A 27,632-nucleotide genomic window follows, 5' to 3' on the forward strand; every position below is an offset into this window, starting at 1 on the left:
ATGATGTTTCTTCTATACTCCCTATTTTTCCACATATGCCCTGTTGGTACTACTCATTTATGCATTCATACCATTACCAGTGTTCCCTCTAATTTTTTTTTTTTGGGGGTGGGCGGAAAAGTATAGTGTCTGAGCGGCAGTCCCTTCGGGACTGGGTGGCACAAAAATAATAAATAAATAAACAAACAAACAAACAAACAAAAAACAAACAAACAAACAAACAAAAACCCCACCCTGTTTTGCCTCAGAGAATTTCAAAATAAAATACTGTACTGTGTGTCTATAACAGTGAGCTCATAATAGGGCAACTCTATCAATATCAAAATGCCACTTAAATAGTTGAGCTAGTTTCAAACCAGATTTTGATTTTCTTTCTCTCTTCCTTACTCCCATTCTTTTTCTTTCTCTTTTCCTTCCTCTCTTTTTTCTATCTGTTTCTCTCTCTTCCTCTCTTCCTCTCTCTCTCCTTCTCTCTCACTCTTTCTCTCTCGGCTTCTGGGCAGGTTTGGAAAACTCTGAGTTGATGATGATTTTTAAGTGAATGATTGCTCACTGCTCAGCTTAGAGGGAACTATGGCTGCACCCATTATGGAGAATTAGAATATTACATGCAATCAACAAAACAAGGATTGCACAAAGAACAATATTGACCTCTGACAAATATAAGCATGTATATGTACTTTTGTAGCAATTACTGCCTCAATATGGCTTGGCATGGAAGATGGTGGATTTGGAGTTTTCATGAGCTGTACTAATCATCACAATTACGACAAATCATGGCTTGAATTAATTTGCCTTGCATGTAATTGCATGTAATGAATCTCTCTCATATATCACATTTCATCTTTTAAGTTGCATTACTGAAATAAATGAACATCTGCACAATATACTAATTTTTTGAGTTTTACCTGTATTCTTCACCAAGACATGTATCTATTAGAATAAAATGAATATTGGTTTTTCTCATAGTATATCTCTCCATACATCTTGAATATCTATTGCTTCTGACATTTTGGAAAAGGTTCTTGGAAGTGTTTTTCTTAGCTTTTTTTTGCTTATTTTGCTACTTTTGTAATTCAGTTCTGCATTTACAAGTACATTAAAATCCTTAAAATCCTTATCACTCTGTATGGAATTTCTGAAGCACTACTTCTACCAAACAACATGAACACAGTTTGTTGAAATATTCTCAATTGTGCCTCTATAAAAAATGGCCAGGACAAAAAGAGAACAATTTGTTATCCTCATTCAATGCAGGAAATATGGATGCTTTCCTAAGAATGATGGGTGGAAACACCAGTATAAAATATAATCAATACAATTAACATTAAAATTAGAATCATTTAATAATAAAAATTTAAAAACATGCTGCATTATCTCTCATGCTGTCATAGAATGATTGCAAAGTAAATATCTGTTTCTATCTATCTGTCTGTCTGTCTTCTGTCTTAGCTAGCTAGCTAACTATCTACTTCTTTGTATGTCACTTTGATGTGGTGATATGAGGGAAAAATGCACACCCCAAACTGCAAAAACAGAACAAAAAAAGTTGTACTTTGTGAAAGTGAACAATTGAGCTTCATTCAAGGGATCTCTTATAAATATCAGTTTTGTTTTTTTATTAGTTGCTCCTTCTTATTCAAATCAGGTCTGAGAATAATGATATAGCACTTGGGGGTAAAGATGCAGCCCAGTAATCCAGCTGCTGAAACCAAAATTGAGAAGACCTCGACAGCAACCACATATTTTCCCTTGGTGCTCAAGTAGGTGGGAACAAATGTGACCCAGACACTGCAAAAGACCAACATGCTGAAGGTGATGAATTTGGTTTCATTAAAGCTGTCAGGTAAATTCCTAGCTAAGAAGGCCACCGTGAAGGTGATAGCAGTCAAGAGCCCCATAAAACCAAGGACAGTATAAAATATTGCGGTTGAACCTTCATTACATTCCAAGACAATTTCCTTAACCATGGAGTGCATGTCCGAATCTGGAAATGGGGGAGAAATTGTCAACCACACCACACAGATAATGAACTGAACCATGAAGACAGATAGGACAATTGAGTTGGCCATCCTTCTCCCCACCCATTTCCTCATTTTGGAGCCTGGCTTTGTGGCCATGAAAGCAAGAACTACTATGGCTGTTTTACCCAAAATACAAGAAAGGGCAATAGAGAAAGTGATGCCAAAAGTACTTTGTCGCAAGAGACATTTCACTTGATCAGGTTGCCCAATGAAGAGCAAAGTGCAAAGGAAGGAGAGCAGGAGAGCAAAAAGAAGAATGTAGGTGAGATTCTTATTGTTGGCTTTGACAATGGGAGTGTCCTGGTGTTTTATGAAGATTCCTAGCACCATAGCTGAGATGACAGAAAAGAAGACTGCAGTCATTACCAAACAAATACCCAATGGCTCTTGGAAAGTCAAATAAGTTATAGTTTTTGGAAAACAATTATCTTGACCTTTGTTTGGATGTTGATCCTCTGGACATGGGAAACAATCATCTAAGTCTGTGGGGAACAGATGAAATAAAACTCATTCACAGAACCATTATAGATTTTAAGCATGAAAATGTAAATAACATGCTAGATTCAATTAGTTCATGTTATTTTTCTCAAAATAATTTAAAATGAAATTCATTGTATAATGCCTTGTTCAGTGTCAATATTCTTTAAACTGTATTGCTAACTCAAAACTTTTATATGACACAGGTGGAATAGGATAGAAAAATATTGCATGGAGTGAATTGAATGGAAAATTATCTTACAGTCAAAAACATAATAGTATTCTGGATTGTTTACCAATAAGCATTGGTCATCTGCCAAATAATAAGAATAATCCAATCTGAAAAATCTATTGATCCCTAAGAGAGATTATAGTATTTAAAGTGAACTGGTTGATTGTACCATTAAATATTTTTCAAAAGAGCTATTTCAAAAAGCAATTGTACTTTCTTTATTTTTCCTTGAAGACATTTTGCTTCCCATCCAAGAAGCTTCTTTAGTTCTGCATGAAGCCTTTCAGTCAAAATGAAGAAACCTCTTAAATGATAAGTAAAATGTCTTCAAGGAAAAAAGAAAGAAGTCCAGTTGTCTTTTGAAAAAAGGAACAATGAGACAAAAAGCACTTTGTATGATTGATAGATGGTGATGGGCAAAACCAACGAAGTTCGGGTTTGGCGCATTCGGGTGAACTTTGCAAGAAATTCGGGTGATGTCACCGAATCCAAACCCCAAACTTTTTAAAAATAGAGCCTCAGAAGGCGGTCCTGTGGTTGCCCACAAATTAAATTTGCAAGAGGGTGAATGGAACACAGAGTAGCAGGAGGAGGCAACAGCAGCCACCCACCAGCTTTTGCCCAGCAATCCCATATGCGGCAGGCATCACCTTTTTCACAGTAATCCCGTGTGATGGAAGGCAATGTGCTCTGTGGAGCTATCGGTTTCTGGCCGCTGTGACCATTAGTAGCAGCTTGAGGCTTCAAATTACACAGAAAAAGGAAAGGTAGCCCTGTGGTTGCCCACAAATTAAATTGAGAGACAGCGCTAGTGACTTTTTCTTTCATAGAAAAAGGAAAGGCAGAGAAAGAAGGCGACCCTGTGGTTGGCCAAAAATTAAATTGAGAGACTGCACTAGTGTCTTTTTCTTGCATAGAAAAAGGAAAGGCAGAGAAAGAAGGTGGCCCTGTGGTTGCCCACAAATTAAATTTGCAAGAGGGTGAACAGGGGGACACAGACATCACATTTTTCACAGTAATCCCGTGTGATGGAAGGCTATTGGTCTCTGGCCGCTGTGACCAGTAGTAGCAGCTTCAGGCTTCAGATTACGCAGAAAAAGGAAAGGCAGAGAAAGAAGGCGGCCCTGTGGTTGCCCACAAATTAAATTGAGAGACGGCGCTAGTGGCTTTTTCTTGCATAGAAAAAGGAAAGGCAGAGAAAGAAGGCTGCCCTGTGGTTGGCCAAAAATTAAATTTACAGAGAGAGCTAGAGGCTTCAGATTACACAGAAAAAGGAAAGGCAGAGAAAGAAGGTGGCCCTGTGGTTGCCCACAAATCAAATTTGCAAGAGGGTGAACCGGGGGATGCAGAGTAGCAGGAGGATGGAACAGCAGCCACCCACCAGATTTTTCACAGCAATCCTGTGTTATTGGAGGCCATGCGCTATGTGGCATGCTGGGTCACTGGCCACTGTGGACAGTAGTAACAGCAGACTGAACACTGAGGGTTTTCGGTCCATGTGTGATCTAGCACCTCATCATCTTTCACCGACTCCTCCCCGCTAGCCTTACTCTAAGACTCTACATTGCAGTAAGCTGCAGCATTGGTGATCTGGGTCTCATCATCCTTCCCAGATGATGCCCTGGACACCTCCTCTCTCTCTTGTTCTGTTGCCATGCCTGGATGGCTTTGCACACTGGACAAGAGTGGTATACTGGCAAACTGCAACTAGTGGAGAGAGAACACAAACTGTGCTTCTCAAACCCAAATGAGAACATTACATCCCATTATGTACACCTATAAGTCTGCATATCTCAGATTTACTATAAGTCTGCATATCTCAGATTTACAAATGGTGACATTTCTGGGAGGGAACATAGTTTATAGTTTATTAGAGTTGTATGCTGCCCCTCTCCGAAGACTCCCTGCAGTTAGGCTCCCTGCAACCACTTTTCAAAAAAAAAAAAATTCTTCCTGACCAGGTGCACAGTACAGCCATTGACTGGATTCGAACTCAGGACACCCTAAAGGTTTTCCCATGAAAATACACATGGATATCTCAGATTTTCAATAGGTGACACAACTTGGAAGGAACATCCATTTAGGCTCTCAGAACAAATATGTGCAAAAAATAGGTTTATTGAACAAAAACTTTAGTCAAACACAAACTATACCCAAATTTTCACCATAAAAATATAACTGACTGTATACATACATAACATGAATTTTACAACTGTGAGGGTGGTGTTGGTAGTTTTAGCGAACGCTCTAACCACTCACTCAGGTGTTGGCACAGCAACGTCCTTTGTGATCCATGCCTGGTTCATTTTAAGAAATGCCAGTATGTCAATGTTGTCTGTGGGTAGGCGGATCCTTCTGTCAGTGACGACCCCTCCTGCGGTGCTGAACACACTCTCTGACAGGATGCTTGCCGCAGGGCAGGCCAGCACTTCCAGGGCATAGAGGGCAAGCTCTGGCCATGTGTTCAATTTACCTACCTAAAAATTGAAGTTGGTGGAGGCATCACTAAGAATCATAATGCACGTGGACAGGTAGTTGTCCACCATGCGGGTCACATGATGCCTTCTGCTACGAGACATCACATCTGAGGGTGGTGCATATGTGTGAATATTGAATAAGGCCTCATAGATATTTTCAACGTCTGACAATGACCACCCACCCCCCTGCGGTGCTGCCAGTGTCCCCGCTGCATTGCCGACTGCGTCCTACTCTTACTCCGTGTGCCACCACTGGGCACTCCAATTGCTGTGGGAACTCTTCCAATAGTGCATCCATGAGCACATGCTTGTACGCGCGGATTCTGTGCTCCCTCTCGGGCACTGGTATGAAGGAGGTGATGCTGTCCTTATAATGGGGATCCAGCAGGGTAGCCACCCAATAACTGGCAGAGTTGGGGATGCGGGCTACCGTTGGGTCATCCCGCAGGCACTGGACCATGTAGTGGCTCATGTGAGCCACGTTGCCCAGAGTCAAGGCAATGTTTTCAACAACAGGTCTCTCCTCCTCCTCTTCCTCCTGCTCCTGCCTCCAGCTATGCTCCATTGGTGCCCGTGAGCTGCACTGGGGGCCACCCTGCTGCAAGTCCTCCTACACCTCCTCCTCCTGCCCCAAAGCTCTACACTGGCTGGACAGGAGAGTACCTGGCTGCTGTTGGCACAGCCCCCCACCCTGCGAGACATGGATATGCTGAGAAAATGGGCCTTCCTCCTCCTTCTCTTCCTGTTCCGCCTGCTGCTCTGTTTCCTCCTGTTGCACATCCTGCATGGCCTGAAGGGTTTTTTCCAGTAGGCAAAACATGGGGATGGTAGTACTGATGAAGGAATTGTCAGCCCTGACCATATTAATGACATACTGGAAGCCATGCAGGATGGAACAAATGTCCCTCATGGAGGCCCACTCATTGGGGGTAAAGTGCTGTGGGTCTGCACTTCTACTTGACCGGGGGTTATGAAACTAGTAATCCACTTTTGCCTGCTGTTGCTCACACACCCTTTCAAGCATATGCAGCATGGAATTCCACCTGGTTGGCAAATCGTAGATGAGGCGGTGGGTGGGAAGGCCAAAGTTCCTCTGCAGGGAAGATAGGCGAGCAGCAGCAGGGTGGGAACGTCGACAACATGCCCGAATAATTGGCCAGGAACTTCTGCACCACCAGGTTGACCACATGCACCATGCAAGGGATGTGCGTCAACCCCGCTTGGCCCAGAACTGCCACAAGGTTCTTCCCATTGTCACACACCACCTTCCCCGGCTTCAGGTTCAGCGGCACCAACCACTCATCTGTCTGCCCCTGAATGCCGGTCCATAGCTCCTGGGCAGTGTGTGGTCTCTCACCCAAGTAGATAAGTTTCAGCACCGCGTGCTGCCATTTACCCACAGCTGTTTTGAAGTAGGGGGTTACCAGGCTGTGCTTACTGGATGTGGAGGAAGAAGATGGGGAAGCAGAGTAGGATCAGGAGGCAACAGCAGGCACCGACTGATGTCCAGTAATCCTGGGTGGTGGAAGGATATGCGCTGAACTGCTTCCCGCCTCATTCCCAGCCACCACTACATTTACCCAGTGGGCAGTGAGAGAGATGTACCGGCCCTGGCCATGTTTATTGATCCACGTGTCAGTGGTGAGGTGGATGTGGGAACTGACAGCATTTTGCAGTGCACACTGAATTTTCTCCACTACATGTTGGTGCAGGGCAGGGATGGCCTTGCATGAAAAGTAATAGCGGCTGGGAATGGAGTATTGTGGGACAGCCAATTTAAATAATTTACTGAAACTTGGTGTCTCCACCAGGCGGTAGGTTAGTATTTCAAATACCAGCAGTTGTGAATTGCTGGCCTTTAGGGCCAGCGCTCATGAGTGGGATGGGCCGAACCTCTGCTTTCTCTCAAAATTTTGAGGGATGGACAGCTGATGAATGCTTCCCTGGGATGGTGTAGACATGCTTGGCGATGGTGGTGGTGGTGGTGCTGCCAGTGCTGCTGGTGGTGGTGGTGCCGATGCTGCTCTTGGTGTTGGTGTTGGTGGCGATCCATCATTGTCCCTTTGGGGAGAGACAGGTGACCTTGTCGTTGGGGGGGGGCATTGGCAGTGGCCGAGGCAGCCATAGCAGAATAGGAAGACCCAGGCTTTTGAATACTTTTAAGCTATTGTCTCCACCGAAGGTCATGTTTGGAAATCAGGTGCCTGGTCATGCAGCTGGTGCTGAGATTATTAAGATCTCTCCCTCACTTCAGGGACTGTTGGCAGAGATTGCAAACGACCTTTTTCTTGTCTTCTGTTAACTGCTTCAAAAAATGCCACGCTGGTGAGATTCTTTGTGCCACATGAGACGTGCTCGCCCCCTGGACAAGGTGGGCAGTAGTACCAGCAGACTGAGTGCTGAGGGTTTGCAGCCTTCTCCCTCCACTTCTGCTGGCTGCCTGGGGATATGGGACTACCACAGCCTCTTCATCCTCTTAACTCTGTCGGACTTCGGTCCACATGGGATCTAGCACCTCGTCATCTTCTTCCACCAACTCCTCCCGGCTAGCCTCCATCTCAGACTCTACATTGCAGTAAGCTGCAGGAGCGGGGATCTGTGTCTCATCATTATCTATCATGGTCTTCCCTGATGATGCCATGGATACCTCCTCTTTCTCCTGGCTATCCGGAAGCCCAAGGTCTGCAACTGTGGATTGGGCAGGTGGACGCCCCATGGCATCCCAGTTGCAAGTTTCAGAGAACAGCATCTAAGACTCCACTGCTTCTGGGTGAGACGGCCTTGCTGCTTTGGAGCGGGGTGATGACTCAGGCACTGAATACGCAGATGTGGTGGCGTAGAAGGCAATAACAAGGAAAAGGTAGCGCTGCATGCCATGTCATCTCCAACTTCTTCTTGCATCAAAGCCAGGCGCCTGCTAGCACCAGAGGAAGTGGTAGGAGACACAGATGTCACACGCCCTCTACCTGCCCCTGCAGCACCAGCTCCATCACCACCACCACCACCACCACCACCAGCTTGGCCTTGTCCCTTTTTTGTGGCTTTCATCATGTTTGAGAGCCTGCAGTGACACTGGTCCAAGGAACAGTTGAAGGTGCGGCATTCAGGTGGAACTAGAGTTTGAGGAAAAAATGCACTGTAAAACTTAAATGCCCAGGCAGCAGTAAAGACTTTGTACTAGACAGAAAAACATCAAAATCACAGATACAGGAAGTGGCCCTGTGTTTGACCCAAAATTTCAGAGAGCACTAGAGGCTTCAGATTAGATAGAAGACGGAGATGCAGAGATAGGAATTGGCCCTTCTTTTACCTAAAAAGTAATTGACAGAGCTCTAGTGGCTTTTTTATATATATAGAAAAAAAGGAAATGCACAGAAAGAAATTGAAAGAAAGTGGTCCAGAGGTGGACCCAAAAGTACGAGTGCCAGAGGTCAGTAGCAAGACAAAAGTATCCGTCCACCCCTTTTATGTATTTATTTATTCGATTTTTATGCCACTATTCTCCTTAGAGTCAGGGCGGCTTTCAACATGTTAGCCATTGCACTTTTTAATTACTGGATTGATCACTTCTACATGAACTTTTTTCACCCAACCAATCTGCACGTTGGACAAGTCTTTTGCTGAGAAATCTACCAATATCCCAGAGTTCAAAACAAGGTGATAATGCTTGATTAATGGACTTCAACTCCCAGAATAGCTTAACCGTGTTTGACCCAAAATTAAATTTATAGAGAGCACTAGAAGCTTCAGATTAGATAGAAGAAAGAGATGCAGAGATAGGAATTGGCCCTTGTTTTACCAAAAAATAAATTGACAGAGCTCTAATGGCTTTATATATATATATATATATAAAAGGAAATGCACAGAAAGAAATTGAAAGAAAGTGGCCCAGAATATGAGTGCCAGAGGTCAGTAGTGAGACAAAAGTTATCATCCACCTCTTTTTATTTATTTGATTTTTTATTTGATTTTTATGCCGCGATTCTCCTTAGAGTCTGGGCAGGTTAGCCATTCAACATGTTAGCCATTGCACTTTTTAATTACTGGAATGGCTCGATTGATCACTTCTACATGAACTTTTTCCACCCAACCAATCTGCACATTGGATAAGTCCCCCTCCCTCTGGGTACAGGAAATAGCTTTGGCCCTGGAAGCTGGTGTTGCTTTCCAAGACTAGAAGGACCACAGACCTCACTGGAGAACTTTTCTTCAGACAGGAAAAGGAGTCCCCCTCCCTCTGGATACAGGAAATAGCTTTGGCCCTGGAAGCAGGTGTTGCTTTCCAAGACTAGAAGGACCCCAGACCACACTGGAGAACTTTTTTGCAGACAGGAACAGGAGTCCCCATCCCTCTGGATACAGGACATAGCTTTGGTCCTGGAAGCAGGTGTTGCTTTCCAAGACTAGAAGGACCCCAGACTGCATTGTAGAACTTTTTTGCAGACAGGATCAGCAGGCTTGTTCAGATTCAGCAACTTTTTTTTTTTTTTGCTTTCTGAGTGGCAGTCTTGCCGCCCACAAAACAAAAATGAATGAAAGGAAAAAATGGTTTAAAAATTTGAAAGTGGAAGTATAGGATAGAGAATATAACCCCCAAAATACCCACAAAGTAATATTGTTGTGCCCTTCCATGCATTTGGACACAAAATGAATGAAAGGAAATACGTATTTAAAATGTAAAAGTGGAAATGTAGTAGAGAGCAACTGGCCCCCTGCCTCCCTCTGTCTTTTTCGTCTTCAGCCCTGCCCTGCCTGGATGCTCACCAAAGTTTTCTTGTGTCTTCAACTTGTATGAAGAGTCTTTGAGGTCAATATCTCTCTTTCTGTTTAGCAGAAACAAAGTGTGTACGTCTTTGAAATCTAAGCTATCTCTCCCTCTCAGTATAACTAACACAGACTTTCCCTCCCTAGCTGGTATCTCTTACAATGGGGATGGACAGCAAGGTGCTGCCTTTTATAGAGGCAGGTCAGGTGTCCTTGGGGACCAATCCAAGCCATGCATGCTGCTGGACAATCAGTGGTCAGGAGGACACATGGCCAATCACAGCCTTTTATTTACCTTGATGACCAGAGACCGCATGGCTTCAGGTAAGAAGGCTGTCCATTGGTCCGCTGCTTCGCCACATTGCCCGAACCGAGCCCCGAACTTCGGCATGGATTTTCAAAAAAATTCAGGTTCAGGTTTGGTATGCTGAACACCGCAAAATTTGGTACGGACCCGAATTGTGCGAGTTCGGTTCGCCCAACACTATTGATAAACATTATATTCATATCTTCATAGACATTAAATATCCCTTTTAATTAGAAACATGAAGTTCACATTTTCCATTACTCAACTTTACAAACTGTCAGACAGCTCAAGCTTTTCAGTGATCATAATACTGATTAAACATTCAACCGAATTATATTTATTAAATTATTGATATATTCAGTATATTCCTTTGCTTACCCATTTGGTCAGCTATCTTTCCTTCTGGACATTGTCTGCAGTCATAGCAGCAGGATAATTTCCCTTCTGCTTTTACTTTGCTATAGCCAAAAGGACATTTTTCATTACAGATGGAAAGAGGCAAAGTCTGGTCGTAAAGAAAATCAGAATTCTTTCACATGAAGGACTGATAGGTTGGGAGTTTTCAATTTTCAGGTTATTCAAATTTTTCACATATTCATTAAAATTCAGTGTCTCATTTCCTCATTTATTTTATTTTAAATACACCCAAACAACCCTTTAATTCATATTTTGAACATTAGCACCCAATAGATGCATTAATGTCAATTCCCTGAATGCTGCAGCTGCCAAAAAAGCCAACAGAGTCCGAGGCTGCATTAACAAAATCAAGTGAAGTGTTGTTGTTTTCTTCATGTATTAAAATGTTTTATTACGGTACACATAAAAAATTCCATTTCTATTTTTTTAAATAATATTTATTTGTTACACATTGACTTTGGTTTTGCTGTTTTGTTTTCTTTTTGTTTTGTTTTTCTTTTTCTTTTTCTTTTCTCTTTCAGTAAAAGGGGTGGCGCAGCAGGTAGAGTGCTGTACTGCAGGCCACTGAAGCTGACTGTAGATTTGTAGGTCAGCGGTTCAGATTTCATCACCGGCTCAAGGTTGACTCAGCCTTTCATCCTTCCGAGGTGGGTATGCCGCCCCGAGTTTTCGGAGAGGGGCGGCATACAAATCCAAATAATAAATAAATAAATAAAAAAATGAGGACCCGGATTGTGGGGGCAATATGCTGGCTCTATTTAAAAAGTGCTATTGCTAAACATGGTGTAAGCCGCCCTGAGTCTAAGGAGAAGGGTGGCATAAAAATTGAATGAATGAATGAATGAATGAATGAATGAATGAATGAATGAATGAATGAATGAATGAATAAACATGGTTTCAGCTAAAGTGTTTAGAAAGGAAACATTAGAATAAAATAGAATAGAATTCTTTATTGGCCAAGTGAGATGCTACTAGATCATTTGGCTCAGAATTCTTTTTTTCTTATTTTCCTCCTCCAAAATCTAGGTGTATCTTATATTCTGGTGCATATTATACACCGAAAAATATGGTATTAAAATCAATCTACCAGTTTAATCACAAACATGCATCACATTTAGTAGTCAGGGGATCTAGATCTAATTGCCCCAGGCCTGGAGACATAAGTGAGTCTTGAGACTCTTGTGGAAGGTGAGGAGGGTGGGGGCAGTGTGAATCTCTAGGAGAGAGCTGATTCCAAAGGGCTGGGACCACCGCAAAGAAGGCTCTTTCCCTAGGCCCCACCAAATGACAATGATAGATATTGATAGATATTTGATAACATTGATAATTAATTGATAATTGAAGCTGATTGATGAGTCTGGCCCTGGGCTCAGGTTGCTGCTACTCAATGCCAGGTCGGTGGTAAATAAAGCTCTCCTCATCCGGGATTTAATCCTGGATGAGGAGGCCGACCTGGCATGTGTAACTGAAACCTAGCTGGGCCCAGAGGGAGGAGTTCCTCTGTCTGAAATTTGCCCAGCCAGGTTTCAGATATGGCATCAACCTCGACCTCGGGGAAGGGGGGGAGGAGTGGCTATTATAGCCAGGGAGAGCCTTTGCCTGCGTAGACTCGTTGCTCTGGAGATTGCGGGTTGCGAGTCCCTCCTGGTGAAGTTGGACTTAGGGGTTCAGGTGGGCTTGTTTCTCACGTACCTTCCTCCCAGCTGCGTGGCACAAGCCCTGCCTGTGCTACTCGAGGAGGTAGCCGGGCTGGTGGTGGGATTCTCTAGACTTCTTGTCTTGGGGGACTTCAACCTGCCGTCGCTCGGCGAATCCTCTGGACTGGCACAGGAGTTCATGGCCACCATGGCAGCCATGGACCTGACTCAAGTAGTACAGGGTCCGACTCATCAGGGGGGACATGCACCCGACATGGTATTCCTCTCTGAGCAACTGAGTAATGGTCTGAGACTATGGGGCTTAGAAGTGTTGCCTGTGTCATGGTCAGACCATTTTCTACTGCGGCTTGACTTCCTGGCTCCAATCCTCCCCCGCAGGGAGGCGGAACCTATTAAGTTGTTCTGCCCCAGGCTCCTGATGGATCCAGAAGGTTTTCAGAAGGCGCTTGGGGTTTTTCCAGATAAACCCGTCCGCAGTTCGGCAGAGTCTCTGGCTGAGGCCTGGAACAAGGCTGAAGTGGAGGCCCTTGACCGAATTGCGCCGCTGCGACCTCTCCATGGCGCTAGACCCCATAGAGCTCCATGGTTCAACGAGGAGCTCTGGGAGTTGAAACGCCAGAAGAGATGTCTAGAGAAGCGATGGAGGAAGAGTAAATCCGAATTCGATCGAACACTTGTAAGAGCTCATATTAAGACTTACAAAGTGGCGCTCAAGGCGGCAAGATGCGCGTATCATGCCGCCTTGATTGCATCAACAGAATCCTGCCCGGCCGCTCTGTTTAGGGTAACCCGCTCCCTTCTTAATCAGGGGGGAGTTGGGGAGCCCTTACAGAGCAGTGCTGAGGACTTTAACATGTTTTTTGCTGATAAAATCGCTTGGATGAGTCAGTCGAGGTGACTGGGGCTAAACGTCTTTGTCCATCTGTCTGGGAGGAGTTTGACTTGGTGACACCTGATGAAGTGGACAAGGCCATTGGAGCTGTGAGCTCTGCCACCTGTTTACTGGATCTGTGTCCCTCTTGGTTGGTTTCAGCCAGTCGAGAGGTGACACGGAGCTGGGTCCAGGAGATTGTCAATGCCTCCTTGGGGAGGGGGTCCTTTCCGGCCCTTTATAAGGAGGCACTTGTGCACCCCCTCCTCAAGAAGCCTTCCCTGGACCCAGCTGTGCTTAATAACTACCGTCCAGTCTCCAACCTTCCCTTTATGGGGAAGGTTGTCGAGAAGGTGGTGGCGCTCCAACTCCAGCGGTCCTTGGAAGAAGCCGATTATCTAGGTCCTTAGAAGTCTGGATTCAGGCCCAGCTACAGCACGGAAACTGCTTTGGTCGCGTTGATGGATGATCTCTGGCGGGCCCGGGACAGGGGCTTGTCCTCTGTCCTGGTGCTTCTTGACCTCTAAGCGGCTTTCGATACCATCGACCATGGTATCCTTTTGCGCCGGCTGGAGGGGATGGGAGTGAGAGGCACTGTCCTTCAGTGGTTCTCCTCCTACCTCTCCGGTCGGTCGCAGTCGGTGTTAGTGGGGGGTCAGAGGTCGACCTCTAGGTTTCTCCCTTGTGGGGTGCCTCAGGGGTCGGTCCTCTCCCCCCTGCTATTTAACATCTACATGAAACCGTGCAGCAGAAGGCGGTCTCAGAGATATTCTGGTCCGATGCCATGAAGGGCTTTATAGATCATAACCAACACTTTGAATTGTGACCAGAAATTGATCGGCAACCAATGCAGACTGCGGAGTGTTGGTGTAACATGGGCATTTTTGGGAAAGCCCATGACTGCTCTCGCAGCTGCATTCTGCACGATCTGAAGTTTCCGAACACTTTTCAAAGGTAGCCCCATGTAGAGAGTGTTACAGTAGTCGAGCCTCGAGGTGATGAGGGCATGAGCAGTGACCCTCAGTCCAAATAGGGCCGCAACTGGTGCACCAGGCGAACGTGGGCAAACGCCCCCCTCACCACAGCTGAAAGATGGTTCTCTAATGTGAGCTGTGGATCGAGGAGGACGCCCAAGTTGCAGACCCTCTCTGACGGGGTCAATAATTCCCCCCCAGGGTGATGGATGGACAGGTGGAATTGTCCTTGGGAGGCAAAACCGGGTGAGTTTGAGTCTGTTGACACCCATCCAAGCCCCAACAGCCTCCATCACTTCCACTGGACATGGGGTGGAGATGTAAAGCTGGGTATCATCAGCGTACTGATGGTACCTCACCCCATGCCCTTGGATGATCTCATCCAGCAGTTTCATGTAGATATTGAATAGCAGGGGGGAGAGGACCGACCTCTGAGGCACCCCACAAGGGAGAAACCTTGGGGTCGACCACTGCTGTAACCGGGCCTGAAACCCGACTGCTGGGGACCTAGTTAATCGGCTTCTTCCAAGGACCACTGGAGCTGGAGCACCACCACCTTCTCAACAACCTTCTCCATAAGGTTGGAGACTGGGAAGGTTGGAGACTGGACTTCTTTTTGTTTTGTCTCTCCATTAGTTTAAATTGGTTAGGTACGTTTAGTCTGGCTCTTCTGCTTTGACCACTCCGGCAAGATTAGACCTACCAGTACTTTACACTACCGCTGGCACAGCTCTCAGCTTCATTGACGCACAAAAGCCCCACTACCACAACAAGGCGTACCCATCAGTGGGTATTATTATTATTATTATTATTATTATTATTATTATTATTATTATTATTATTAGTATCAGTATCAGTATCAGTATTATTATATTTAAAACTAACTGATCTAAAACCCAAGTACATTAAGAACCACTCACTCCCATTCAAACAACAAACCTACATTTCTTTCATCGGCCAGGGGGCAAGGAATTAATAGCCCCAAGCCTGATGGCACAAATGAGTCTTCAAACTCTTGTGAAAAGCAAGGAGGGTGGGGGAGGTGCAAATCTCTGGGGGGAGCTGATTCCAGAGGGCCAGAGCTCCCTTAGAGAAGGCTCTTACCTAGGTCCCACCACAAAACTTTATCTAGTTGATGGGACCTGGGGAAGGCTGATTCTGTGGGACTTAACCAGTCTCTGGGACTCATGCGGCAATTATAGTATGCAAGAGTCTTCTTCCTCACTGAATCCCTGCCCTAGGGATTGCTGGGTGTGAGTCTCTCATCCTGAGGTTGGATTCAGGGGTTAGTTGGGTCTATTGCTGGCATACCTGTCTCCCAACTGCATTACAATGGCCCTGCCTGCACTGCTAGATGTGGTAGACGGACTGGAGGTGGAGTTCCCCGGCTCATGGTGCTGGGGAACTTTAACTTGTCATCACTCGGCGAATCCTCTGATGCAGCTCAGGAGTTCATGGCTTCCATGACAACAATGGACCCAAGTAGTTCATGGTCCAACTCATAAGGGGGGGTGTCATATGCTGGACCTAGTGTTTCTCTCAGGGCAGTATGTTGATCATCTGAGATTAAGTGGTATATTCATTTCTCCTTTGTCATAGTCAGATCACTTCTTGCTGAGGTTAGATTTAAGGCACCACTCCTCCATTGTAGGGAGGTGGAACCAAATAAGTGGTTCTGCCCCAGATGCCTAATGAGCTTGGGGAGATACTTGAATCCCTTGTCCACAGTCCATCTAAGTCCCTATTCTTCACAAGCTGCACTGGCTTCCTGTTGGTCTTCAGTCACAATTCATGGTGTTGATTATTACTGTTAAAATCCTACACGGCCAGGGCCAGAGTATTTGAAAGACTGCCTTCTATCACATACCTCACAGTGACTGGTAAAATCCCACAAGGTTGGTCTTCCTCGGATCCCGTCAGCTAAACAGTGTGAGCTGGCGGGTCCACAGTGAAGAGCTTTCTCTGTGTTGCCCCGACTCTCTGGAATCAATTATCTCCTGAGATCTGCACAGCCCCCAACTTATTGGCCTTCCAAAATGCTGTAAAGGCCTGGCTTTTCTGACAGACCTGACGTCATTGACCTTGTGGGGGGCTACGAGCAAGATAAGCCCATAAATGTATGGATGGCTGCAATAATTTTAAATTTAAAAGTTGTTTATATTGATCCATGTTTATTTTTGTGGTGAGCTGCTCTAAGTCTCTTGGGAGTTGGATGGCATAGAAATGTAAAGAAGCAAACGAACAAACAAACAAATAAATAAATAGCCCACTGTTGTCCATCTCTAGGATTCATTTCATTATACATTGTTGTATTCTGTTTTGCCAAATCCCATTTGATTTTACTGTTTTATCTTTTTTTACTGTTTTATCTTATCTAATTTAATTGTACTTTACTGTGCCTGATGCTAATATTAATTTTATATAAATAAGAACAGGAAATCCAGGAGGAATGTTGTCCATGGGGTGGCAATAGGTGGACAGGACTTTGCAACTAACAACAACTTCAGTAGCTTACGTTCATATACATTAAGCCAAAAAAAAATTAAGTTGTTAAATCCAAATGTGGTTGTGATTATGTGTCTCAATGAATACATGATTTCAAAAAAAAAAGAAAAGAAAAATTAAAAATACCTGGTTAAATATAAGGGGCCAAACAGTATCTTTTTTAGAAATGGTAAGGAGATTTTCTGGGGGAGCCAGGGGGTCAATCTTTCCAATTTGGACTTTCAGAAAGGACTTGTTTGGAAATGTGACCCAATTGAAAACATCAAACTCAGTTTCAAATTCTCCATTGGGGCCAAAAGAAACTTGTTCTCCTGCACTGTTGTTAAAAGAGACTTTGTGTAAAAAACGATGGAGCTAAAAAACAAAACAAAATAGGAATATAAATATAAACTGAATTCCTGAAAAGGAATTTTAAAGATACTTTACATAGCATTTCATACATAAAATAAACTTCATATGTTGGGGGGAGGGTTTCCAAATAGTTTAATTTTATTTTCAAATTGCATTCAACTGATTGTTGTGGTTTAATTTATTCAGACAATATTTGAAAAAAACTAATAGGGGTTTTTTTTTGTTTCTGCATAAGAGAATACCATGAACATTCAAAATTATCTGTAAAGGGAGAGAGGAGAGAAGTGAACAGTTAAGAATTACAAAATATAAATAAAAACAACAGTTTTAAAAGGAAAGGAGGGGAGAAAACTATAAGCCAACATTTATTTATGTAATGTTACATGATTCCTAAATTGGATTAAACATTACCTGCCATGGTGATTGAAGGAAGTACTTCCACCTCCTCTCATCCATTTTTCGACTCCATTTGAGTTTGGAGTCATGCAAAGCCCTCAGGGCATGTGCCACAGCATAGACTGCATTGTAGATGCTGTAACTATTTCCACCCATAGTGGTGTCAAAGACAGAATTAGGAAGGGTCACCAGCTTCTCTTCTCCAGTGCAGATCCCTTCAGCATTTTCATCTAGAATATCACTGGAGAATGAACATTCAAATGCATCTTTCCAAAAATCCCTAATAAATCCATCATCTTCTTCAGAATTTGGGTTTTTCTCCTGTGTAAATTGTTGGAATCCTGTTAGCTTCTTTGAGTGAACTGCAAAAGAAATTGCACCATGGAGAAAATCAATGGGTACTTGTCTTTGCATTAGAATAGAGGTGAATTCCATTTGAGCTGTCATGATCCAAACTTTGGATTTTCTTTCCTTTGGAATATCATCAGAATCTAAACCAGAGAGCATCATTCTCACTGACACTATGCTTTCAGCATTAAGGATCACTGCAATGACTGTACTCCACATGATCACTTTATATATTTTATCTGCCCTCTCAACCATTTCAGCAGCTTCATTACCATACATCATTTGGGGTAGACATTCTATAAAGTCAAAGCAGATTCCTTTCTCTGAAAACATGGCAAGACTTTTTTGAACAAACCTTTCCCTATCTTCTTCAAACAGAGAAATCAATCCAACCCACGTCCATCCAAAATGCAATAGTAAGTGTAGCACTCCTTTCAGTTGATGGATCTCTTCAGGGAACATCCATTTGACAAAAATTCCTGCTTGGTCATTATTCATCAAAGGAGCTGATCCATATGTAATCTAATTAGGGAAATATAGGTCAATATAAGAAGAAAGGAAACAGACTTTGAAAGGAATTTTAAAAATTAAAGAAAGAATGCATATTTTCTCTTACTTAACACAATACTTGGATTTGAGAGAGGCTTCATAAAATGCACAATAAGGGTTATGGGAGTTAAATGCTGGTTATGAAGCAAAGAAGTGACTTGCCTTTGATAATATTCTTATCATTATATGACAAATATTTCTTGCCCCTGGAATCTTTCTCATAGGAATAATTATGAGGACTTAACATCTGAAAATAACAACTAGTTCATGAACTTTCCATCTTGCTCCACATTTCTACTCACCTGGGGAAATTTGTAGTTGTAAAGACTGGTTGCCATGTTGAGACAGGTTTTAATCTGGGGTCCTCCAATAAAAGCTACCGTATTGGTCTGGTCTTTATATTTGTAATTGGGGATAAATTTTTCTTTTGTAGATAAAAATTCCATTGCTAAAAGATAAGTTGTATATTCCTCAAGATAATTGGTAGCGATGTGGAACCCGACGCTAACATTGGGTAAAATCTCAGAATGTTCATTGATCTCCTTTGCGGCAAATGTCAAAGCCAAAGCATGTTGATAATTTTGAGTGAGGAACCTTCAGTGAGAGTTAGAAATGACATCAAATATTGCTGCTTCAGATTTAGACAGTTGATATTTTTTTATGTTATGGATCTAGTGCTTAAGGAATCAGTGATGTGGAGTGGAAATAAGATAACATTGTACTGAGAAAGTGTTTCTAGACTGCTTTCTTCTGTATTTTATAATCTCCATCTAGCGAATTGTCAAATTGATTGTATAATATCTCTTACAAGATCAACTTAGATGTCAAAGTAATTTCAATTCTATCTAAATTTTGTCTGTGATTTTTAACAGTGGGAAGTCACTTCAATTTTTCCACATTAGACTTAAAAGATGTGGAAAAAAATTGTCAAAGCTGGGTAATTCCTGCTTTGAAGTAGGAGAAACAAAAAAAATCAAGATTAACCTGAGGGCATGTACAACCTCTGGATTTTTTACTTTCAACAGAGGACTTTATTGAAGAAAGGAAGTCTCCTGAAGAAAAAAATAATATAATTTATGAGTCAAATCAATTTTTTCAATTTGAACATCTACATTAAAACAGGAGATATTTCTGAGTGTTTTGTAAATAAGAATGGTCATTGGAAGTTGATTACTGAGTAACTAGCAAATGATATAGTTCAGCAGAAAAATACTACAGGAAAAGAACTAGGAGGAGAATCAGCAGTGGGAAGATACTTACAGATACTGATCAAGTACTTCACGAGAGGGGAAGCTTTCAAATGTGATCTCATTTGAAAGAAATAAGACCTGATACATAATTGCAGCAATGATTAAATCCCCAGACTGATAATACTTGTGAACAATTGGAAGAGGACTACTAACTTTGCAGTTGCAAGCAGTAGAGATTAATATTATGTTAGGAAAAAAGAATAACATCAATGTTCTGATTATAACCAACCCACTGTAACACATGACCATTGTAGATATTGAACAGTCACTCCTATTTTATCATTCAGATGAGGAGTTGGGTTAGCCACCCATTAACCTACAGTTAAAACAATCGCTGAAATTAAGGCCAGGAAATATTAGTTTGTAGTATTAGTTCTGTATTTCTGAGCAGAGATTAATGCAATGTAACATCTTCATCTAGTGATACAGTTTTTTTAGTGTCTGCTGGAATGCCCTTGTGACATGGAGAAGAAGGAACAATTATTATACTTAATGTGTAATCAATAATATTACTTGCATCAGTAGTTTGTTTTTAAAAAATATCATCATATTATGTCTCAGTAGACACTATAGAAACATAGAAACATTGTAAAACTATTGCATTGTTATGAACTTTTGGAACATTAAGTAGAAAATGGGAGAATGAAAGGTCAATCATATATACAAAAGAAAAAAATAGAGAAATAATGGAAATATATTTATTGAGCTCACTTTTCATACTCTTTGTTTAATACAATATCTATCATGATACCATTAGTAATATATGATCCATCATGATACTACTGCTATTATCTATTACTTGCCCCATCTCCTGGCTACTTAACATATTCCAAAGCAAGCACACATGAGCAGATTAATATGTCACATTTCAGTGGGAATTCCCACAGCCGACTTACCGGCCGGTGGGGTTTGCGGCGATCGGCGGGGGTATGGAGGCCGCCATGTTGGGGGCGGAGTCACGGCACCCACGTCGGGTGCCGTGACCACGTGGTGCGGTGCGTGGGCACCGATTGGCCGGGCGAGTGGAGGCAGCCCTATAAGAGGGGGCTGCCTTGTTGCGCAGCAGTCTCGCCCGGAGCATCGTGAGGCGAGGCTGCTGCTGCCTTTCCCCCCAGCGAGCTGCGTCACAGGCTTGAAGGCCTGGTGCGCAGCCGATCTTCGCCGGAGCGTCAGGCCTTTGAGGCCAGAAGAGCCGCGAGCGGCGGCTGGAGCCTTCAGTTCGCTTCGGCGACACCCCCCACAGGGTTTGGAGGCGCATTGGGAGCAGGGAGGCATGGCGGGGGGTGGACGTGGTCGCTCGGGGGCACGGCGGCGGGCATCGGGGGGGCAGGCCGGAGGGCCGGGGGGCCCCCCCACGGAGCCCCGCCGCACGGGAAGAAGGAGGGCGCCCAAGCGGGCGTGGAGCGAGGCCCCAGGGGCAGGGCCTGCCGGGAGGCAGGACAGTGAGGATGGCCCCAGGGGGGTGGCGACCCCCAGGGGGCGCACGAGGGGCCGTAGGGGAGCTGCAGTGGGGGCGCGGGGGCCCCGCCAGGGCCGGGCCCCGCCCGTGGATCCACTGGGGGCCCCAGGGGTGTTTTCTGGCGCAGAGGAGGGGCCTCTCAGTGGTATGGAATCAGGTTTCTCTGAAGCAGAGGCATCTGCTTCACGGCCTGCCAGAAGGGGGCAGGGGGCGAGGGATTCACTTTCTGTTTCCTCACGTATACTGTCTTCATTACTCGAGAAACTGGAAGAGAGGCCAAAGAAGCGGGGCAGGTCTCGTCGGGGCCGGGCCACGCAAGTTGCCGGCGCAGATGGGTCTCGGAGCTCATCAGAGTCGGCTGGGAGCCCGCAGAGATCCCACGAGGACCGGCATGCGCAGTCAAAGTCCAAGCGGAGGAAGGCCAACAGGATGGTGTCCGGCTCTGAGGAGGCGGATGATGACTCCTCTCACTGGGGTGAGTGCCCTGTGCCTAGGCACCGGTGGTCCCTCCCAAGAGGGCCTCGTGGCAGGCTACGGGCTTCAAAACGCACGACACAGGGGGGTCAGAGGACCGGGCGCTCCCGCACAGCTGCGCAAGTCTGGAGGAGGGGGCGTAGAAGGGCAGTGGCTAGGAGGCACAAACGGAAGAGGGATACTTCAAGGGACAGCTCAGGGTCAACTACCTCGGGGTCTACCAGTACTTCTTTTGACAGCGATAATCCTTTCGCGCCGGGCCTACCGGACACTCCGCTCAGTATGCACATGTCCCAGTCCCTCAAGCGTAAAATTTGGCGGGGCGCTTACGTGGACATGTTTCAGATTTTGCTTCCGCCTAAGTCCAAGAAGGAGAAGGATAAAGAGGGCAAGAAGGGGTCGGAGGACCCAAAAGGCACCAAAATGGACAAGGGAATTCTGTCCTGGGCGTATGCATTTTTGGCCTACCACTCGGTGGTGGTAGAAGATGATGTCCATAAGACACATGAGCTCATCTTGTACATGAACATGATTCTGAGAGCGTATCAGGAGTTTGGGGGGGAGGCTTGGAAGCGATATGACGAGGATTTTCGCAGGTTCGCCGCCCACAACAGGCACTGGCCGTGGGATATGCGGCATAACGATCTGTGGCTTCAGGCCACGCAGCAAGCGTCAACTCCGGCCAGTGGGCGAACACCCACAGGTCACTTGCTCTTAACAACGGGCAAGGAGGCTACTCTTCCCCGCCCGGCGGTGGGGACGGGGACCCCGGCCTCCGGCCAACGCAGCACGGCTGGGTCGTCCTTTCGAGGCCAGCCGTACTGTTACGAGTACGGCGCTAGAGGGGCCTGTTCCAGGGCATATTGTCGTTTTCGCCACGCCTGCGCCTTGTGTAGTGGCAGACACCCGACCTCCGCTTGTTACAGGGTGCGCGGTGGGGCCGGCTCCAAGGACGCTGGGACCCCCGCCAAACCCCAGCCTGGGGGAGCTCAAGGTAAGGGGCCCAACTCCCGTTAGATTGGACAGGTTGCAGCATTGGCTCACCGGCTACCGCCCCAGGAAGGGTGCGGATTTCCTGCTCGCGGGGTTTACCGCGGGTTTCAGGATCCCGTATGGGGGGCCGCGCAGGGCCTGCATGGCGGACAATTTGAGGTCTGTGGCAGGAATGGGCCACGTTGTGCGGGACAAAATAATGAAGGAGGTGCGCGAGGGCCGGGTTTTGGGCCCCTTTTCGGAGCCCCCCCTGCCCTTCCTGCAGGTGTCCCCACTCGGTGTGGTGCCCAAGAGGGCAGCGGGTGAGTTTCGGCTTATACATCACCTGTCGTTCCCCCCTGGTGAATCGGTGAACGACCACATTCCCGAGGAGCTCTGCTCGGTGCGCTACACACCATTCGAGACGGCTGTCGCGATGGTCCGGGCGTGCGGAGTGGGGGCGCTGATGGGGAAGTGTGATATCAAATCGGCCTTCCGGCTTTTGCCCATTCACCCGGGGGATTTCGACTTGTTGGGTTTCCAGTTCGAGGGCGGGTTCTTTGTTGATAGAGCCTTGCCAATGGGTTGTTCTATATCCTGCTCGTTGTTTGAGAAGTTTAGTTCATTTTTGGAGTGGGCACATGTTAAAAGTACGGGCTTGGCGTCTGTAGTACATTATTTGGATGATTTTCTATTCGCGGGGCCGGCGGGCGCCGTCGATTGTCAGCAGGGAATGTTGGGTTTCCAGGCTTTATGCGCGGATTTAGGTGTACCTTTGGCTCACGAAAAGACCGAGGGACCTTCGACTAAACTGACATTTTTAGGCATCGAGGTGGACTCCGTTGCACAAACGTGTAGGCTACCCGATGACAAACTGACTAGACTCAAGGAAGCGGTGAGGGTCGCACGAGCCGCAAAGAAGGTGACTTTGAAACAGGTGCAGGAGCTGGCTGGCCTGTTGAATTTTGCTTGTCGGGTGGTTGCGCCAGGACGGGCCTTTATGTTTAGACTGTACAGGGCAATGGTTGGCGTGACAAAACCGCACCACAGGATTAGGTTATCGAAGAGTGTTAGGGAGGACCTCGTGGTGTGGCAAGGGTTTCTGGACGGGTACAACGGTGTGTCATTGTGGAGGCAGGATATGCTGCTGAAAGCGGACTTCCAAGTGAAGTCCGATGCGGCGGGCACGACCGGCTTTGGAGTGGTGTGGCAAAGCAAATGGTTCCGGGCTGACTGGCCGCAGGAGTGGCGCGGCGGGGCCATCTGTAGGGATTTGACATTTTTGGAGCTATTCCCAATAGTCGTGGCCATCGAGTTGTGGGCAGCCAGTTTTGCCGGTAGGACAGTCCACTTTTGGTGCGACAATATGGCGGTGGTACACGTAGTGAATACTCTTTCATCTAGGAACGAGCGGGTTATGGGTTTGGTCCGGCATATGGTTAGGAGATGCCTTGCCAACAATATGCTTTTCCGGGCACATCATGTTCCAGGGGTGAGAAACGGGGTGGCTGACGCTCTGTCCAGGGGGCAGTTGGCTAGGTTCCGGCTGCTTGCCCCACAGGCCGAGGAGTACCCGGAAGCAGCCCCACAGCATCTGTGGCTGATTGGAGGGCCGACGTAAGCAAGGCCATGGATTTGTCCATAGCTCCCAGCACCAGGAGAGCGTACCAGCGGGCAGGTAGGGAATTTTGGGCTTTTCGTCATGATAGGAGATACGATCAGCTCTGGCCGGCCCCGGTCGAACACCTGCTTGAATTTTGCGCGCTTGACCGCCGCCGTGGGTTGTCTGCCCGGACGATTAGGGGCAAGTTGGCAGGCCTGGCCTTTGTAGCCAAGTCTCGGGGCTTTGCGGACACCACAGGGGATTTCAGGATCAGAAAGACATTAGAGGGTTGGATCAGGGAGAAAGGTCCGGCCCGGGGTGACAGTAGGCGTCCCCTAAAGCTCACCCACTTGATGGGGCTTTACGAGCTGTGGGGTCGGCTCTGCCGCTCTGCTTATGAGGCGTCACTGTATCACGCCGCGGCTGTGACCTTGTTTTTCGGGGCTTTTCGGGTTAGCGAGGTTCTAGCAGCTTCCAGAGCCGATAGCTCCGGCCAGGCGTTCACCACTAGGGATATCAAGTTAGGTCGTAGCTCGGTGTCCTTGAGGTTGCGACGGTCCAAGACCGACCAGAGGGGTAGAGGTGTGACGGTCCAACTTTCCCGGGCCAACAACCGGCGGGTATGCCCGGTGGCCGCGCTGGGGGCGTATTGGGCCCACAGGGGTGTAGAGCCGGGTTTTTTGTTTTGTCACGCGTCCGGGGAACCCCTGACCAGGTACCAGTTCTGGGCTGTCACGTCCAAGGCGCTGGCAAGGCTGGGCTTGGACCCCAGACGTTACGGGACTCACTCATTCAGAATAGGTGCAGCGTCGTTGGCAGCAGTCGAAGGTTTCAGCAGGCTGGATATAAAGACAGTGGGCCGCTGGAGATCTGGGGCCTTCCGGACGTACATCCGCCCCTAGGTGAGTGGGGCGGGGGGGGACGCGCCGGGCCGCCAGTCTGATGCTGCTCTGCTTCCTCCCTTTCTCTAGCCCGACGACTTGACTGGCGCCGCAGAATCCTGATATGTGGCCACAGCATGGTGTACTGGGCCGAGCGGAGGGCCCGTGAGACGACGCCCGGCACGAGTTTGGAGATCGATCGAGCGGTGGTTCAGTGGCTGGGCCGACGAGGCCTACGTTGGCGGGAAGTTCTTCCACTGTTGTTCGACAGTGGAAGGGTGCGAGGGGTGCCGGGCTGTTTGGTATTGCACGTTGGTGGGAACGATCTGGGAGCGATGACAGGTGTAGAGCTGCTGTGGCACATTTGGGAGAGTTTGCAGGTGATCTGGGGGCGGTGGCCAGATACGTGTGTGTGGTGGTCCAACATCCTGCCCAGGAGGAGTTGGCGGCAGGCTAGAAGCCCTAGCGCAGTGGATAAGGCTAGAAAGAGGGTAAACAGAGCGGTTAAGAAGTGGGTGATTCAGGCTGGGGGTGGAGTGATAGACCATCCAGACATCAGGGTATCCCTCATAGACTTGTACAGGCAGGACGGTGTACACTTGACCGATAGCGGGAACGATAAATTTATAGCCGACCTGCAGAGGTGCCTGCACATGTATGTGCAGGGGGGGGAGCAGGGGGAATAAATTAAAATTTCACCCCCTGCTGTGGCCGATAGGGGGCGGAAAATAAAATAAATAGCAACTGGTGAGCTCCTTTTGGGGCACCTCTACTGAGGTGAGGGGCGAGCTCCTTCTCGGATTACAGGGCTCGACCGGCCTGGGTCCGGGGAGTGAGTCGCTCCTGTGGCTCGCTGGCTGGAGTTTAACGTAGACCAGTAGCGAGCCATCCCGCACGCCAGGTGTGGCGTAGTAAGGGTGCAGGGGGTAGGTGTAGTTTAACATGACCCGCACCCAGTTTCAAGGAGTTTTCGCCCCAGGGTTGCTGTCTGAATTGGGCATGTTATTCCGCCCCCATTTGATTTTGCACCCTGCAGGTCATGTGGGGTTAATGGTTAAATAAGTTAATAAGTTAAGGATTAAGTTGTTGAATAAAAGTGACCCCGTTATACCCACACACCTTGTGTCCGACTATTACTCCGCCTGCGCCGCAATTCCCACAGCCGACTTACCGGCCGGTGGGGTTTGCGGCGATCGGCGGGGGTATGGAGGCCGCCATGTTGGGGGCGGAGTCACGGCACCCACGTCGGGTGCCGTGACCACGTGGTGCGGTGCGTGGGCACCGATTGGCCGGGCGAGTGGAGGCAGCCCTATAAGAGGGGGCTGCCTTGTTGCGCAGCAGTCTCGCCCGGAGCATCGTGAGGCACCCACCCACCCTCCCTCTGTTACAGGGTGCATATGATGGGTCGCCCTCCGGGGGGCCGAGTAGGAATTTTTTGCAGTCGCAGCAGAATTGGACGAGCTGCGATTGTTTTTTCGCCTACTCCACTCTGTGCGTGGGAGTGTGGTTAGGGGGTGGCCCCACCATCTAGTGCCCCCCCCCCCTTAGGGTCACTGGGGGGGGAGGGGTGGCCGATAGGGGGCGGAAAATAAAATAAATAGCAACTGGTGAGCTCCTTTTGGGGCACCTCTACTGAGGTGAGGGGCGAGCTCCTTCTCGGATTACAGGGCTCGACCGGCCTGGGTCCGGGGAGTGAGTCGCTCCTGTGGCTCGCTGGCTGGAGTTTAACGTAGACCAGTAGCGAGCCATCCCGCACGCCAGGTGTGGCGTAGTAAGGGTGCAGGGGGTAGGTGTAGTTTAACATGACCCGCACCCAGTTTCAAGGAGTTTTCGCCCCAGGGTTGCTGTCTGAATTGGGCATGTTATTCCGCCCCCATTTGATTTTGCACCCTGCAGGTCATGTGGGGTTAATGGTTAAATAAGTTAATAAGTTAAGGATTAAGTTGTTGAATAAAAGTGACCCCGTTATACCCACACACCTTGTGTCCGACTATTACTCCGCCTGCGCCGCAATGTAACAGCATTCTATGTACCGTTGTTGTATAGCCATGCTCACCACATGCCCATGCAAATAAGAGGGATGCCCAGGGAGTAATGCCCCACATTTTTTCTTCTTCAACTATTATTTATTGAACATAATGAAACTTACACACAAGAAAGAATGATGTTTCTTCTACACTCTCTATTTTACCACGTAATCTCTGTCCTGTTCTATGGCCTTCCTCCAGCGAGACACAAGGGCTTGTATGCCCTGTCGGTACCGCTCCTTGTTCTGATCATGAAGCCATTTCTGCACTGTGCACTGTCTTCTAAAGGTCTCACCCTTTGTGCCCGGTGACTAATCATATTTCTGTCGACTGCAGATTGTCTGTAAACTGCACACTAACATTTGTGAATGTTCCCAACAATTTATTTCTCTGCAGTGAGAAATTCAATGTTGACACACTGCTTGTAATGTACATCACTTACAGATGCCATTTCGAAACACTACTGCAGATACACTATCTGTCTGAAGAAACGCAAAATTTACACATGCACTCCTGACAATTCAAACAATGTATATCTAAAGTTATGAATTTGTACTATTACTGTAAGCAGAAAAAAAATGTGGTGCATTACTTTCTGGTTGAACCTTGTGTCTTT

At 46.8% G+C, this 27,632-nt stretch overlaps 1 protein-coding gene across 1 annotated transcript; it reads right to left on the reverse strand.

Moving 5' to 3' along the window:
• Window positions 1–1,604: 1,604 nt before the first annotated feature.
• LOC139154211 (vomeronasal type-2 receptor 26-like) lies at window positions 1,605–20,543 on the reverse strand. Its single transcript, XM_070728642.1, has 6 exons — window positions 20,497–20,543; window positions 18,653–18,944; window positions 17,469–18,323; window positions 16,833–17,060; window positions 10,660–10,786; window positions 1,605–2,506 (listed from the first exon to the last, which is right to left on the reverse strand). The coding sequence occupies exons 1-6, from the start codon at window positions 20,541–20,543 to the stop codon at window positions 1,605–1,607; spliced, it is 2,451 nt and encodes an 816-aa protein (XP_070584743.1).
• Window positions 20,544–27,632: the final 7,089 nt, after the last annotated feature.

Source organism: Erythrolamprus reginae, chromosome Z (genome assembly GCF_031021105.1).
Source record: "Erythrolamprus reginae isolate rEryReg1 chromosome Z, rEryReg1.hap1, whole genome shotgun sequence".
Lineage (NCBI taxonomy): Eukaryota > Metazoa > Chordata > Lepidosauria > Squamata > Dipsadidae > Erythrolamprus > Erythrolamprus reginae.